Source organism: Thamnophis sirtalis, unplaced genomic scaffold, assembly GCF_051295495.1.
Source record: "Thamnophis sirtalis isolate CommonGarterSnake01/CBP01778 unplaced genomic scaffold, rThaSir2_p1.2 scaffold_12, whole genome shotgun sequence".
Taxonomy (NCBI): Eukaryota; Metazoa; Chordata; class Lepidosauria; order Squamata; family Natricidae; genus Thamnophis; species Thamnophis sirtalis.
In genome coordinates this window covers 47,205,599-47,223,851 of record NW_028261392.1, presented here as the reverse complement: position 1 = coordinate 47,223,851, position 18,253 = coordinate 47,205,599, and the positions used below count along the sequence as shown (strand labels likewise).

At 36.7% G+C, this 18,253-nt stretch overlaps 1 protein-coding gene across 2 annotated transcripts in view; it reads right to left on the bottom strand.

Annotated features, from left to right (window-relative positions):
* The window catches only part of GLRA2 (glycine receptor alpha 2), a 154,880-nt gene that overhangs the window by 103,187 nt on the left and 33,440 nt on the right, over positions 1 to 18,253 (bottom strand). For both annotated transcript variants that reach the window (XM_014070879.2, XM_087726230.1), the window contains exons 4-6: positions 17,051 to 17,274; positions 3,604 to 3,686; positions 2,099 to 2,236 (exon numbers count right to left, since the gene is read on the bottom strand). In XM_014070879.2, coding sequence (XP_013926354.2) covers positions 2,099 to 2,236; positions 3,604 to 3,686; positions 17,051 to 17,274 — 445 coding nt within the window. The remainder of the gene's footprint in view (positions 1 to 2,098; positions 2,237 to 3,603; positions 3,687 to 17,050; positions 17,275 to 18,253) is intronic.

Below are 18,253 nucleotides of genomic sequence, written 5' to 3'. Positions count from 1 at the left end.
GTTGCGAGTTTTTTTAAAATCTGTTTTTTGTAATTTATTTTTTGTCCTGTTTGTTCTTGTATTGTTCCCTTCCCCTTGGTTTGTTAGCAACCCTGAGTTCCTCTGGGAATAGGGTGGCATACAAGTTTAATAAACCATTAAACCAAACCAACCATTTTCACATGCCCTGCCCCCATTCTAAGGTCTATAATAAAGATGTATATTTATAAAACCTAATTTCTCTTAATACAATCAGTCAGTCAGTTAGTTATGAGCTGCCTTCTGATTCTGGGGTTTCATAGAGAATGCATGTCCTGAGGGCTCTTTGTGGCTGGATATATCCCAGTTACACATATGAATCATGTCCTTTGAAATTCCTTATCTATTGAAATCTTGAAAATGAATTGATGTTTTGGTTTTAGTATTTTTATAAGGAATTAAATGAAACAGATTGATGAGATTTGATGGATTATTTTCAAAGCTATGAAGCTACTTTCTTTTATTATAAAACTTCTTGGATTAATATACCACCATTCAGCCAGGAATTCAAGACAGCATACATACTATTTTCTTCTCTTTGTTTTTGCCACAACAATTGTGTAAGGTAGGCTGGGGTGGGAGAAAGTAACTAGATCAGTTTAAGGCAGTGAATTTCTACAGCTGTGACTATATTTTCCAAATGCCAACCCATTGAGTTCACTACTATGCTCTATGCTGATGTTATTTCTGGTACATTGGATATGATGGATATATTGAATAAAAACTGATTGCATACAATGTGTTATTGGAGTTTAATTCAGGATTGCAATGCTATCCATATGGCTTGGCTCTAATCTAGCATTTTCATAGAAATTTTTAAGAGGATTGGCATGACTTTAAAGATGAATTGTTGCTTGTCATCAATGGATGTTTTCCTTGGCTACATACCAGTATTTGCAATTTATCAAGACATCAAGATGTCAATAGCCTAAGTGTTATGCAACACGGCAAAATAAATCAATACCTAATTTGCAGCTTGACTGCTGATAAGTATATATTGATTCATGATTTGAATTAGTTTTTTTAACAGAAATGTACTGTGTTTTCCCAAAAATAAGACAGGGTCTTATTTTCTTTTGACCCACAAAATATTACTTGTGCCTTATTATCAGGGGAGGGCTTATTGTTTTGGGGTTGTCAGGTGGCTGCTCCCTTCTGAGCCTGTTCCCAAAGAGCTGGGCGCAGCCTCAAGGGTGAAGCAGCCATGAGGTGACCATGCTCACAAGCAGCTGCCCGGTAAACCCCCTCCCCAGCCGTGCAGAGCGCCATTCACTGACCTAGGGGGTATCCCTAAGGCACCAAGCCACATGGCATTCTGCCTGCCCCCCAGCTCCCACAGCTTGGCACATTCAGGATACCCCCTAGGTCAGTGCATGGAGCTCTGCCCGGCTAGAGAGGATGGTTGCATGAGCACCTGTTCCACCCCCAGCTCACATGCCTCCTAGCCTCACCATGCCCTGGCTCAGCTCTCCCTGCAGGGCCAGGGTACCACCGCCACTGCCGCCATGCTCCGAGCATAATTTCTTCTCTGGCTTCCAAACTCTGGAATCCGGCTTCCAATTCTTCCAGCAGTGGCTGCTCTAGGAGTGCACTCTATGGTTGTGGGCCCTATGGCAGCTGGCCCATGGCTGCTTCACCCCTGAGGCTGTGCCCGGCTCTTCAGGAGCCACAAGGGAGCAGCTGCCTGGCAACTCCCCCCTCTGGCCAGGCGGAACACCACTCCCCAACCTAGTGGTATCATGAAGGCACCAAGCAACGTGAGCGCCTTTTCCCCTAGCTCCTGTGGCTTGGCGTCTTCGGGATACCTCTAGGTCTGTGAGCGGTGCTCTGACTGGCCGGAGGGGGGAGTTGTCCAGGAGGCTTATTTTCTGGGGCATCTTATATTTTTGCCCACATGAAAAATGTGGCAAGGCCTTAGTTTCAGGACAGGTCATGTTTTTGGGGTAATCCAATCCATTTTATTGATTTAGCTATGTAATTAAAGTGTATTAATTTTAATATTAATAACCAGAATTCTTTAATAAGTTTCTAATATTTCTCATAAATTTTGGAAATCATTGTTGAGTAACATAATACTTACCAGTGTTGTAATACTTTGTGCAATAACCAAGCTCGTTTTCTTCTTTCAAAATAAACTGTGGCAGAGTTAAGCCTTCTGCTACTTGTACTGGGCCATCACTCATCCATTCAAATATGAGATCATTCATTGTATAGCCAACTATAACAAACAAATTATTTGTTATTAGATAATAATACATAGAGTTGCTACAACAAGCAACAACAGTAGAAAATTATTTAATTTCTGAAAGAAGATGCATCAGTAATAATTCAGATTATGGTTAATGCATGGAGTGATATCACATCAATAAATTAGAAATATATCTAGATTAAATTTGGGGAACATTTCACCATAAGCAATGATAATAATATATTAAAGTGAAATGCATAGAACTTTCTACATCTTATATAAAATGAGGCTATAATTTATAGACCACAACAGCATGGCAGCCACAAATTAAGGCACTTTTAGGTCTAACATATTTGGACAACTCTATATTGGAAAAATCTGCATTAGATGCTGTCAAGTCTCCTATCCTATTAGGATGAGTATCCAGTTGTTTCTATACCTGTCACTTTTATTATTATTACCCCCATCCAGTTTATGCTTTGGGGGATGTGGAGGATTGATATTGTACTATGTTAAATGTAAAAAATGTACCCCCAATGGCTTGCCTCAGAAATGTCACTATTTACTCCATGTATTTATTCTTTGTCTTTGCATTTCAAGTGTCAAATAGCCCTCCAAGTAAAAAAAAGTCAATTATTCAAAGAGACATTTTATTCAGGCCCTTAAGTATGAAAATAATGTATACTATCACTAAAGAGAAGGAAATGGAGAAAGCAAACACCTTGCTTACTGATAAACATTAACAAATAGCTCAAAATTTAATCACCTTGTCCAAGAAGGGCATATCCATTCCTCAATGTTGAAAAATAAGATCCTCCCACTACCAGCACCGCCCAAGGTTCTCTCCAAACATATAGGAAATGCAAATCCCAGAATTCCTAGGCACCTTCTTTGTGGGATTTCAAGAATAAAATATTCTGTCAGGTTATAGGAAGTTGAATTAGAGCAGGGGTGTCAAACTGGTGGCCCATGCGCCAGATGTGTCACATGCAGGCCAAGGCCATCTCAGCTCCGCAAAGGAGAAAAACATCGTGAAACATCATGTGATGACAACGTGATGCAGCGAGTTTGACATCTGTGAATTAGAACATTTAGTTCTGTCTTCTCAAAAACCCTCAGGTTTTAAGATGACATAAAAGGTTCTATTACAAGAACAAACTAAGGCCAATGAAATTAACCTTTTCATTTTCAAAAATAGTAAAGTAAAAAAGTAGTAGCAACTGTAGTAGAGATGCTGTATCCCTTTTCAGTTTGCATTCTCCAGTTGTTTTCTTCAGTGATATAGTCTGCATATGCCAGAAGCTTAGTATTATACTACATGAAGTGATATTAAATGCAGCATCTCAAAGAGTATGAGTGGTGTATTTTTAAATATATATATATAATATCTGACTTACAGCTTTCTAGTTGCATTGTACATGTTTGTACATCCATTGGAAAATTCTTTAGGTCCATAGGACAGGATAAAGTTAATGTTAGCCTAAAGGAATGCAAAGAAATATAAATATGTTCATTACATATGGAATTGCTGCTAAAATGAAGCCTTAAAACCCACTCCTAGAAGGAAAATGATCAAAGTTTATTACAATCTATTCCGTTTGGAGCGTTTTGTCACCTATTGTTAAATGAAATATTGCATTTTGTACTATTTATTTTGCAAGTAGCACATAGTGTAGACTTACATGAAATTTAATCCTTTGAATGGCTTCAATATGTATGTTATTCTATAATCACTGTATTCTTTTTCTTTTAGACATACAGAAACACATGAACATGTGCACAAAAAGAAAATCTAGAGCCATATCTTTTAAAAAACAAACAAACCTGATTTCTTTAAGCCTGTTCAACCAACATGTATTCTATCGCAAAAAAACTAATTATTTAAAAAAATATTATTAGTAGGCTTAGAATTGAAATATTAGTTTTACTTAGCAAAAGACCATATTCAGAGATTACAACAGTGGCATCTCCAATTCCTCACCTAATATGTATTAACAGATGTTTAAATACACACACACACACACACACACACACACACACACACATATGCTATAAGAAGCTGTGCTGAAATATAGTGAGGCTGGTCAATAAATAATGGCAATCAAGATTACTTATAGTCAATGAATGCAAATAAAGGAGAGTTCATTGCAAACTCTTATTTAGATAAGTAATTCAAAGTTTCTCACACAGAGAGAGGGGCCTAACAAGAGTGGAATAGTGTATTAAGAATGCAATAAAATTTCAGTTGTAGATCAGCACACTTCCTTAGAAGAGAACCACAATATCAGAAACCATTTAGGTTATGGAGTCCAAATGTCTACTCATTGCAGGACAACAATGAATGCCTCCCCAATGTATGGTTCCCAAATATACAATCACATTAAGGGAAAGGGAGTTAACCTTCTTAATCACTGACTCTTAGTTTCTTACTTTTACAGAACTGATATTAACATTCATCCAGAATCTGTTTTTCTGTGACATAAAACAACTGTTCTGGGTTCTGGAGTCTGGGATATTAGAGAATGTCTCTCAGTCTTTAACATTTCTTCTGATAATATTTTCTCATTACTCATATACCCTGTTCTTCAAGCTTCTTGTCTTATTTTCTATTCATTTGAATAGAAAATTCTAGACCAATTCTGTTTCTTCTCAGACTTCCGTAAAATTAAATACCCAGATTTGGAAACGGGAATTAAGGTGAGTCTCACTCAGAACAAAGTCCAGCTACTTCTTCCCATAATTTGGAAATTGCCATTCATGTAGCCTAAAACTGTGTTTGTCTTTTTTTTTAGAAGCCTCATCCCACTGCTAATGCACATTCAGCATTTTTTTGTTACTTAAATTGTTATTGATTACTATAATTTATATGCTGCTCAGTTCCTAAAGGTTCTGAGCAGCTTGCAAATGACACAAAAATAAATTGAAGTAGTTAACACAGAGGAAAAATAAACAACTCCCTCCAACCCAATAAGAAGCAATTTCCTAACCATTGACACATCAAGGAAAGCAATCCTACCAACAACAAAAAAACTTGTAATGAATGGAAGAGATCTGTCACACTATCAGTCCCCAAGACTGTTTGGAATAGACAGGTTTAGATAGACTTCCTAAATGCAAACAGGGATGATGTTGATCTGCTCTAAGATGGAGCAGAGGCCAAGGACAGGGGGAGGGAGAGATAAGAGCTACAGAAAAGGTATGCCTCCATGGTCCCTGATGATGGCAAACCTTGAAAGATGAGACTCAAAGAGTGCCTTCCCAACTAAATCTTATTGGATGGGCAGGAACTACTGGCAAGAAAGGATTCCTAGAACCTTTTTGCATAGATCAGATCAGGTCAGTATATTTTCCGGTTCCACTACAAAACTGCGGACGACAAAATCGCGCTCGACGAAAGCGCGCATTTGACGTCATCACAGCGCGACGAAAACATCGCACTGTGATCGATAAATGTAAAAATAAAGCGAAAACCTTACCCTAACCCCCCAAACCTAACCCTAACCCTAACCCTAAACCTAACCCTTAACCTAACCCTAAATCTAACCCTAAACCTAACCCTTAACCTAACGCTAAACCTAACGCTAACCCTTAACCTAACACTAAACGTAACCCTAACGCTCTAAACCTAACCCTAACTCTTAACCTAACCCTAACCCTAAACCTAACCGTTACCTTTATGTGAATCGGCTTGCTTTAATTTTATTTTTATTTCAATTTTTAATTTTTTTCATCACGCTGTGATGACGTCAAATGACGTCAACTAAACCAGATGGATATTTCTTCCAACACAACTATGCAGTTGTGTTTATTTGACTTTGTTACATTTGTAAGATATGGTACCAGAAACTCTCCTGTGCTTGATTCTTCTTCTTCTTCATTATCCTCTTTACTAATCAGCACAACTAACGTATACAATGTAAATGTATCTTTCTATCACATTGGTAGTAGCTCATCATCAGAAATAACTAACAAAAACCCACCACTTCCATAAAATTAGATTTACTTGGTTTTTCTATTTATAGCTATATGGTTTTCAAATGGCATATATCTTTCAGTCATGATTTTTAACCTATTACTATGTGCTACCCTAGAGTAAAGTGTCATTATGCCCTGTGCAATGGAACAGTTTATAATTAAACTAGCATAATCAGTAATACCTAAACACTGAAATATATTTTGTTACTCATATGACTATACTTCTGGATTTATTTATGGTGTTTCTACACAGGTATTCCTCGACTTACAACCACAACTGAGCTCAAAATTTATGTTGCTAAGTGAGAAATTTGTTAAGTAAGTTTTGCCCCATTTTACAACTTTTCTTGCCACATTTGTTAACTGAATCACTGCAGTTGTGAAATTAGTAACACAGTTGGTTTCCCTATTGACTTTGCTTGTCAGAAGGTCACAAAAGGTGATCACATGACCCTGGGACTCTGCAACTGTTATAAATGTGAGTCAGTTGTCAAGCATCCAAATATAAATCATGTGGCCATGGGGATGGTGCAATGGTTGTAAATACGAAAAATTGTCATAAGTCTCTTTTTCCAGTGCCATTGTAACTTTGAACATCACTAAATTAACTGTTGTAAATGGAGGACTACCTATACTACTAATTTTGTAAAGACAACTGTTGTGATGCTAACCAGCACTCTCAAGAACGATAGCTAGCTTCCCAGACTGAAAATATATATTCCTTATTCTAGAGTCCTTTTATGGTCTCTGAGCTTGTTTGCTTGTTTGCTTGTTTGCTGATGTTTAATTACCAAAGTAGTAACATCTTCAGCGGGAGAGGGTTTTGCTCTGTTTGTGTACAGTAGTTTACCCTGACATAGTTGCTGGGGTGTTGGTTTATCCTTGGTAGTTCCTTGATTAGGCTTTGTTTATTTCCTGTTAAGTAGCAGCATCTTACTGCTAATACTGGTGGAGCTAAATTACCTCTATATTTTCTTTTCCTTGCTAATGCTAGCCTTAGTTCTCTAGCCTTGCATATGCCAGGTTTAGCTGTCAGTGTTAACTTCTCTTGGTTTTCCTTTCCTCACCTAATGCTAGCGAATTTAAGGTTAGGATTAACATGGACAGCTAGCCAGCCTTAGCTTTGCCACTATTATTTTCTGCTCAGAAAAAGATAGCCACTTCAGAAATTGTGTCATGTGGCTCAGCAATGGAGCTGTCTGTCCTCCTTCACCATCCTGACCTCCTGAGCTCTTTGACAGGTAAGTGAGTGATTGCTGACTAAGGTGGGAAGGATTGCGTGAACAGGCTATGTGGGAGCCAGTGAGGCAGGATGGGAGAGAAAATAGGGGGCACACTGCAGTATCTCTCATAAGGGCGAATGAAGACAATGTGCTGCAGGGACATAACTTCAGGACTGGGTTGTAATTACATTTTGGAAAGTCTGTGGTAACTTTAAACAGTTGCTAAATGACTAGTTGTAAGTTGAAGATTACTTGTACTTTAGTCTTATATTCATATTAGAGGTTGATTATTATTGTCTTATAAAATGTAGTAAAATGGTTATAAAACCATTCAATGTTACAATGGCACTGAAAAAAGTGACACATGACTGTTTTTCACACTTACAACCATTGCAGCATTCCCATGGTCATGTGATCAAAATCAGACACTTGGCAACTGACTCACAATTATGACAATTGCAGTGTCCCAGGGTCATGTGATCATTTTTTTGATCTTCTGACAAGGAAAATCAAGGAGGAATCCACTTATCACTTAACAACAGTGTTACTAACATTACTACAGTGATTTACTTAACAACTGTGGCAAAAAGGTCATAAAATAGAGCAAGATTCACTTAACAACTGTCTTACCAAGAAAAAAATTCAGCTCAGTTGTGATTGAAAGTCGAGGACTACTTATATTATACTTGTACATGTACCATTAAGTTCCCTTGTGTAAAAACTACAAAAACATAGAAAAGTAAAAAAAAAACTAGGCAGATTTGGGATAGAAAAAATAAGGGCTTCTTTCCTTCCCACCCATCCACACAAACAAATACAAATAAATTAACAAGTTTATGTGAATAAATAGCAGTAGCAAGTAGACTTATATACTGCCCTCGCTAAGCAGTTTACACAGTCAGCACATTGCCCATAATCTGGGTCTTCATTTTATTGACCTCGGAAGGATGGAAGGCTGAGTCAAGTTTGGGCCCATGAGACTCAAATTGCCAAACTAGAGGAAGCCCGTAGTCAGCAGAAGTAGCCCGTAGTACTGCATTCTAACCATTGTGATACCACGGCTCAGTAGAGGAAATAGAGCAGGAGTGTCAAACTAGCAGCATCACGGCGGCGTCACATGACATATCGGTAGTTTTTTCCCCTTTGCTAAACTGGGGAGGGGTGGGGCCAGCACATGGCGCATCCGGTCTGCCGGCCACAAGCTTGACACCCCTGAAGTAGAGGAATAGAAGGAAGGCATATGAAATGCACATAGTTTCTGGCAGAAGTATCTAATCCAAACTATTAATTCAATAATGTGATCATTTGGGCCTTTAATCAAGGGTCTTATATAGTATTATAGAATAGTAGAGTAAAAGTAAAAATTCTATCCTTTGGCTCCCCACCCCACTTTCATTTTCATGTGATATTTTCCCAGGAACAGCTTTTCATGAATATTAGATGACTGAGAATTTCATTTTAGGTAAAAGTATTCAACAGAAACCCCTTATAAACACCAAAGGCTTTGCAGCAATCTTAAACCAAACACAGGCAATCATCATTTTACAGTTAATGTTTTTGCAGCACTATAAAAAGTAGATCACAGGAAAATTGGTGCATTTTTAAAATAATTTGAAAATAATATGAAAATTCAGAAAATTTGCTTAACAGGGGAGTTAAGACTACAGGGCGGGGCATAACCTTTTCCTAGGGGGTCACAGCAACACTTGTAATAACAACACAAATAATTCATACACCATTCGAAAGCCCATCAAAAACTGAGTTTATTGACATGATTTAATAGTCAGTATGACCACCATTAGCCCTTCGAACAGCATTCAAACGAGGTGGATAAGAACACAACAAATCTTCAAACAGTTCCGTTCGATTTTCCAGATTTTTCAACACAGTTTCCAAATTCATTCTCAAAGTTTCAACCGAATATCGATTTTGACCTTGCTCCTGAATCATCAGAGCTTCCACTTCATCCTTAATCCTTAATTATGGCCCCAATGTTCTCTGCCGGATTGAGATCTGGCGAATTTCCCGTCCAGACGTCATTGCCCCAAAATTCGACATTGTTTTCCTTTAACAATTGCTGAGTCGCATTTGCATTTCCGAATCGAATTTTCCAGCCATTCTTAAAGCAAATTTAACATTTAATAGCTCATTCAATTCAGTTTTTTATGGGCTTTAAAATGAGGTGTCGCGGAAGTTGTAAACTGCTGTCGATCTTGCTGTGACCCCCTAGGAAAAGGTTATGCCCCGCCCTGTACTTTTATCGAAACATATATTTGTTCACTGTTCTTGACCTATCTGAAGCATGATTTTCTTTCCCTTGCAGGTGACTACAGCAGTCTTTTCTATCTGTTCTCATAATATCTGACCATTAACAGTTGTATAGCTCTATAGTGAACCATTTCAATTTATTATTGTTTTTACTGAAATATAGCACCCAGGACTCAACATAGTATTCTTGAAAAAGAAAATAAAGTCTCTCCAAATAGAATGCAATAAAACTCTTATTGCTTTCCTTCAGGCCTCTGTTTCTAAGTGTAATGACACTCATTTACAACCAGACTCGTAGGAACGTTTATTTTTCGAACTGTGCAATTATGCTAGTGCTACTTTGCCAAAACACAGTTCACAGATAGCCATAAGTCACTACCAGTTTATGCAGCTGAAACTACTGTCTGATAGACTCTTATGTACACAGATGCATTCTTTGGCCTACATCCAGTAAACATTCTCAAAAATCCTATTAGTCCTGATTTCCATAAGAAACTGCCAAGTTTTTTTAAAAAACTTTCCAGCCAAGACTGCTCCCCATAGACAAAACTATATACAGACTGCCAACATTTCTCCCATTTTTAATTAAATATGGCATTGTAATTTTTATTAGATGAAGCAATGCCACAAGATCAGGATGGATTTAAAGCAGAGCCTGTTTGGATTTAGGGAAGCTGTTACTTTCAGCTGCTAAAATGTGTTACTCTTTTATAGCATGAGAAAACTGCAATAAAGATTAATTTAACAAAATGAAAACTACAGTGCTGTAGAAGTTCTGAAAAAAAGGCAACTTATTTCTCAGAAAAACATACATTTTTAGAAAGACATTTCAAATAGCCAAGAATTTCATACAATTTTGCCTGAGGATAATTGAATCATTTTTCTTCCCCTTCAAAAATAGTTCCTTTGGGAATGCAAGATCCATGCTTTATCTTTTTGAAAACATGAACAAAAACACAACCTATCAATGTTATCTGGGCACAACCAATATAACTGTGGGAAGGGAAGGAGAGATATCTTCCTGGCTTTGGAGAACAAGCAATAATTTTGACATTGATCTTTGTGCTCTCACTGCTAATCTCTTCCAGGATAAGGCACTGTTACCAGGAAAATCAAAATTCTCTAAAATGCTATGTTGGATTATACAATAAATTTAAAATCAGGCTGAAGTGTTTGTGCACTGTAAATACATACACAAAATGAAGTACAAATGCACATACTGTTACAAACTATATTCATGTTTGCAGTTCTGAAGATTCCATGTTCAGGTTATTTGCCCTGACCAAACTGACAAAGACTTTACTAGTCAAATCCACTAGAATAAATACAAATTATTTAAGGGCAGTTATTCCCATTGGGTTTAAAAGGGACATTGTCTTATGTAATATTGGCCATTGTAAATATTTTAGTGTCAGCTGAAGTTCAAAGTTTCAGTATCACATTTCTTTGGAAATAATCTGTTGCTACTTTTATGTGAGATCTTCAAATTTGGTTTCTTCATCGGAAGGTATTAAGAACCTCACCTTTCTTCTAAGCAATTCAGGGGTGGAAATTTTCAGTGCTTGGGTGTAATAATATATTGGGGAAACCTGAAACCCGGGAAAAAAGGAAGACAATAAAACAAATGGGTAGCTCTGATTCTTCCTTGTTTTTTTGGAGGGGTTTTTGGTTTTTTTAAAACAATGTTAATTTTATGGGGAACTTAGATTGCCATTTTGAAATGTTTCTTGGAATGAAATAGAAAACTTGCTATCTATGTTCAGCAGTATTGACTGAGGAAGCCCTTGAGGCTACCAATATTCTTGGACCAATCATCATGACTCATGTTGGGTATATAATCATTTCAAATCATTTACTTAAGTGGAAATGGAGGAAACCTGTTGGATCAAAGAAAGATTCCAATGACAAACCTTTGTTCTCAATTGTAAAAAAAACATTGAAACAAAGTAAGACATGGTTATTTGATTACATGGCAAATAGTAAATAATTGGCATAATTCTATGAAACTGAAAAACATTAAACTTCTAAATCTGAAGAAACAACAGCTTCTTCATTGAGAAACAAATAAGGAATCAGTTAGAAGATAAGAACTTTTCTCTTTTTAATGAGAAAAGTGATTGCAAACCATAAACCTAATTCAATAATATTAGTTAGGATTGTTTTGTTGAATTAATCAAGATAGCCTGATTCATCTATAATGCTAAAGCACAATGGATGGATCAGTGCACCATGCTCAGGCAAAGCAAAACAAATGGAATAGCATGATGTATGATCCAAATCAATATACATATGTATGGGTTACTAAAGAAACCCACACAATATTGGCTTTTTTTCCAGCATGTAATATTTGTCTGATATCTTTCTTCTTTTCATGTTTTAAGATATTGAATTATGTAATTTTATTACATAGTTTTATGTAAATTATTCTTTAATTCTTATTGACCAATATGGTTATTTGTATTACATCCTGTTCTGCTTTTCCAATTGTGTAGATATAAATAGGTAAATAATACATGACAGAAAATTTGTATTTTTTAGTTCAAAGCCTAAGTACAAATGTGTAGTTCCGTTTTCCCCAAAAGATATGAATATAGAACCTTGGTGGCACAGTAATTAAAATGCAGCATTGCAGGCAAAACTCTACTTACAGCCTGGAGTTGGATCCTGATGCAGCTCCAGATTGACTCATCCTTCCATCTTTCCAAAGGTTGGTAAAACAAGAATCCAGATTGTTGGGGAAAATATGTAAATAATGCTTCTACATTGTAAATTGCCCAGAGTGTGCTATCAAGTGCTATGGGGCAATATATAAGATAAAATGCTATTGCTATAGAGCTCAAAACTCCTGAAGCTTCGACACTTAGTACAGAAACAACATTTTCCTTAAATGTCCCATCCCTATACCTTTTGTGGGTGCTTATAGTAGTTTATTGTTGTTGACTGACTAAGTCTGCCTCTAATTTAGTATTGTTTCTTAGTTATCATGACCTGACTATATGTTGGAATTCTAAACTGGAGTTAGTTCTTCTTCAAGTTTCAGGAAAGCAAGAACAAAAAAACACCCTATTCCTAATTCTACTGTTATTTCATCAGTAACAAACACAAAATGCTCATGCCTCAGACCTGGAAGAAGCGCCATGAGTTAAACTGGAGGTGACAATTCCTCCTCACAAATATAGAGGTCTGAGAGCGTGACCAAAACTTTGACAAAGATGTCTTTCAAATATTGCTTCTTGGTGGGATGAGATCTGGCAATGAAGAGAGAACTCAGAGAAGTTGGGAAGAGCAGAGATGTACAGCACAAATTTAGTTTTAAATGTGTACCTTCTTCTTTAGATTACCAAATCTTTTCATACCAAACTCTGGCATAGAGAAAACATTTTACCTGTTTAAATGGCCTCCCTTTCCTTGCCAAAATAATATTCAAGACTGAGACCAAAAGGTTGCTATGTCTGACACAGTGATATACTTTCTGTTGATCATCTTGAATTTATTGCAAATTTCAGACTTGTTGAAATCTTCCTCTGCATTAGCCATTTTCAAGAGCCATCAACCAGAATCTGGAAATTCTGAGAGTTGTAGAAGACTACTTTATATGGTTTTCATCATTTTACAACCGGTTCTGTGGTTGTGGCTTGGTGGGTGTGGCAAGGGTAGGATACTGCAAAATCTCCATTCCATCCCCACTCCAGGAAAATTATATTGCAAAATCTCCATTCCCACCCCGCTCTGGGGCTAGCCAGAGGTGGTATTTGCCAGTTCTCCGAACTACTCAAAATTTCTGCTACCGGTACTCCAGAACATTTCAGAACCTGCTGAATTTCACCCCTGGTTTTCATCCATTGAAAAGAACTAGGAAGACAAATTCCAACCCACTGGCTTTTACTGAGTAATTCTCAAAGTACTTGCTAGATATAAAGTCTAATATATTTCCTTCATACTGATTGCCTATGAAGGAGGCACTTATGGTCAATAGAATATGGTATGATAAGCTTTGGATTCAAAACCAACTATTATTTATACTTTATCATATTAACTTTCGTTGAAGCATATACATTTTACAAATCTGAAATGACAGCTTGAAATATTATTTCTGTGACATGTACAAATGTCAGAAAAATTATCCAACTGCACTTCAAATAACACACTACTGCACCATTGCTCCTAGTAAGATATATCTGGCATCACTCAAGCAAATAAGAGCATTCTGTTTTCCTTCAGATTATACAGGTGAAAATAGCACTGTTAAGTAACAGCACATTTACTTCTGAGAATTCAGGTGGCCATTCACTCTGATACTGTTGATATATCTTGAAAGAATAACATACTGAATAAACATGTTTGTGCCTCATTAACTTTTCTCATACAGAAAATCAGTTAATTGCATCTTTGAACTTGAGTTTATTGTAAGATAAAGCATGTTGAATTTAATAAAATGAAAATTATAGTTATATAACCATATAATAATGATATTCACATATAAATATATAAATAAGAAATAACAACACGAGATTGCATTTCTAATAGGCATAGGTATAGCCTAAATCCCAGCAGAGAAATCAACTAACCATGATTAATTAACTTTGGTCTTAAAAGCTAAACAGAAGTGTAAAAGGTAATGGTAAAGGGTCCCTTCGCACATATGTGCTAGTCGTTCCTGACTTTAGGGGACGGTGTTCATCTCTATTTCAAAGCCAAAGAGCCAGCACTGTCCAAAGACATCTCTGTGGTCACGTGGCCAGCATGACTAAACACCGAAGGCACATGGAACGCTGTTACCTTCCCACCAAAAGTGGTCCCTATTTTTCTACTTGCATTTTTACATGCTTTCGAACTGCTAGGTTGGTAGAAGCTGGAGCAAGTAATGGGAGCTCACTCCGTTACAAGGCGCTAGGTATTTGAACCACCGAACTGCCAACCTTTCTGATCGACAAGCTCAGCGTCTCAGCCACTGAGCCATCATGTCCCTAGAATAGAAGTGAGACAGCTTAATACTTGGATTGTAGTCTAGACCAGCATTTCTCAACTTTAGCAACTGTAAGATGTGATTTCAACTCTCAGAATTCTCCAGCCAAGAATAGAAACTGATAACTCAAAAGATGCCTCTGACAGAGTGAAGCCATTATCCTGAATAGTCTTTGGACTGCTGAGTTGGCATTAATAGGTCAAGTTAATGCTGAGTAGTTATGTCTGTTAGAAGCAGTTCTAAAATGATTGAGATAATAGGTTTAGGGGGTGAAGTCCTCTTATCTTTTATGAGCCTCAGAATAAAATACTTAGCTAAAATTTGGAGTCCAGAGACTAAACCTTTTGGATTTTCTAAGCCTCACCCTCCAACTCATGCAGGATTGCCTTCCATAATTTGAGCAGAGATCACAATTAAATACTACTGAATTCTATCCAATGTGTATAGCCACAATTGTAGCCTTAACTTGTGTTTATCCTCCGCCCCCGCCCCCCTGACCAATTCTATTTTTATTTGTCCTTATCATTTGTTTCTGTCTGTTCTGAAGCAGAAGAGTGTGAATATCAGGATGGTATTCTATGAGCCTTTCAGCTTTATTTTATACTGATGATGGAAAAGCCCTAGTTTCTATTAACTTTTCTATCAATCAATTAAAACAGCCTGAGTTCAGAGATTTCCTTTTTATTTTGTTTTTGGGATGTGTACATAAGAAATTGGGGGTCTACTACTGTGGGCTGCAAAGAATTCAAACTGCTTTGTATGGTTTCCAAATTCCCTGAGATTGTTTCACTAGAACTCAGCCTAATCCATAAAACAATGGTGATGTGATTTCGGCTGATATTTTTTTTTTGAATGAGGAAAAGACCCTGATATGCTTCCTACACATAGAAAAGTTTATGAGCAAAAAACAAATCCTCTGCAAACTCCAAAAAAAACAAACCCATTTAAAATATTGTCTCTGTCCTCAGTAAAGCAGTAATGGTATTACATCTGTATCCAACCTATAGTGACCATTGGAATGCAATAACTACAAAAATGTAACAATAGTTCATGAAACCAGCATTTGCTTGGCCCTGGCTGGCATGCACCTAAAAAGGATCTTAGGACTTGCGTTAAAACTAACTTGCCTTTCTTGAAAGTTGGATAAATAAAATCAGAAACTGTAACAGATAAAGTAGAAAATACACTGAAATTGGATTTTTTTTTTCTGTATGGGTGCATCTAAGAAGAATTTGTGAGATTTCAGATTATAATTTCAAATTCTTCACTAAATAATTAAGTAGCTTTCAGGTGATAAAAGAAATTGCAGCAAGAAAGAAAGAAAAATAGAATACAGGTTGTATTGGATTTACGACCACAATTGAGCCCAAAATTTTTGTTATTGTTAAGTGGGTTTTGCCACATTTTACAACCTTTCTGCCACAAAGAAGAGGGAGTCAAGCTATTCTCCAAAGCACCTGAGGGTAGGACAAGAAGCAATGGATGGAAACTAATCAAGGAGAGAAGCAACTTAGAACTGAGGAGAATTTTCCTGACAGTTAGAACAATTAATCAGTGGAACAACTTGCCTCCAGAAGTTGTGAATGTTCCAACACTGGGATTTTTTAAGAAGATGTTGGATAACCATTTGTCTATAGTGGTGTAGAGTTTCTTGCTTAGGCAGGGGGTTGGACTAGAAGACCTCCAAGATCCCTTCCAACTCTGTTATTCTATTCTTTCTTGCCATTGCAGCTGGTACGTTAGTAACACTAGTTACTAGTGCTAAATGAATCTGACTTCCCCGCCTTTGCTTGTCAGAAGATTGCAAAGGCATGACCCAGGAACACTGCAACCTTCATAAATATGAACCAGTTGCCAAGCATCTGAATTTTGATCACATGATCATTGGGTTGGTGCAAAGATCGTAACTGTGAAAAACAATCATACGTCAGTTGTTTGAGTGCTGTTGTAACTTTGAATAGTCACTAAATGAACTGTTGTAAGTTAAGAACTACCTGTATAGAAATTATTAATTTAACTTCATAGTGTACTTTCTATCTGGAAGGCTCCATTGCAAAAATTACATTAGTAGCCCAATACTAGCACATGGGGCATGCTTTCAGACATATAGTAGACTAAATTTTCTTTTTGTTTTGGAATGTAATTCACACAACTGGAAGCTCTTCTTTTTCTGCACTCCCAACTCATGAAGATGGGAACGCTGTTTTGGAGCAGCAAACTTCTTTTATCAATCCTTGATATTTTTGGATGATGATGCTTTTTCCCATCTGAGAAAAGGAAAGTCAAGCAAAGTGGAGACATTTTTTTCTGCCCTACTGGATTCAAACTTTGAATATTTAATTCCATTCTATGATCTAAGACACATTTTTCAAAAACCAAGAATATGCCCAACCTGTACAAACAGTGGTTTACCTGATACTATATAATACTTTCCCATTTTTGGAAATCCTTAGAAGCTTGTTGTCTGTGGTAACATCGTGGAAGTTTGCACCTTTCTCGTTGGCAAAAAATAAATCGGGTTTCCAAATAGAGTCCAGCATTGATGGATCCAAATCCAAGGAGTCATCAGGGTATTCACTATAAGCAAGACGGGAGTCGTTCCACTGCTGCCTCAAAAAAATGTTCACTCTGTAGTCCTATAGAAATGTCAGATATACCAATTATTTAATCTTTGTCCAGGTGATTGTGCTTTTAGACTTTGAAACCTAGATGAACTATTGAATTATCTGATACAATATGTTTTATGTTAGTCAAGGACAATCTGGGAGTTCTTGTCATTATTATTGTTGTTGTTGTTGTTGTTAACCTTAAATTCGATTCACAGTCTGGGACTGGTAAACACTTAACAGTTCAGATCCTAACCAAGCATCTAAGAGCTGTTAAGCTAACATCTGAGTATATAGGTAATTCCGAATTACAAAGTCAGAATATTTAGGCCTAATAAATTCAACATTCCTATGTATCTAGGCAAGCCTTTGGATAGTGCTCCAAGGGCTTCTATTGCTATTGGTACAACCATTGATTTCTTCCTCCACAATCGCTCAACTTTGAAAATCCTACATTCTCCTTGTTGTTGTTGTTGTTGTTGTTGTTAATCATTGCACACTCAGCCAGATGTTCAGACCCAGGTTTGGCATTTTTGTCTACCTATTGATCTGGATGTTTGGTGGTGTTATATGTACCACTACAGGATACAAGCTGTTCCCCGTAAAGCCACCTTTTAAAATTGACTGATGGCAAATTTTTCAATGTCAATATTATTATTGTTATTGTTATTGTTATTGTTATTGTTATTGTTATTGTTATTGTTATTGTTATTGTTATTGTTATTGTTATTGTTATTGTTATTGTTATTGTTATATAATTGTATCACAGCGGCCAGTTGTTTCGCCGGATTTGGCATTAGTTACTAGTCGGGCCCCACCCAGGGGCCTAGGACGTCATAACGTATTTTCGTAATATGCGTGCAGATCCAAGCAGTGCGGCTATTTGCATTTGACTGATGGTGATTTTGTCATTATTATTATTATTATTATTATTATTATTATTATTATTATTATTATTATTATTATTGGCAATTTTACCTCATTCTTTTCAGAACCAAAACAAAATTAA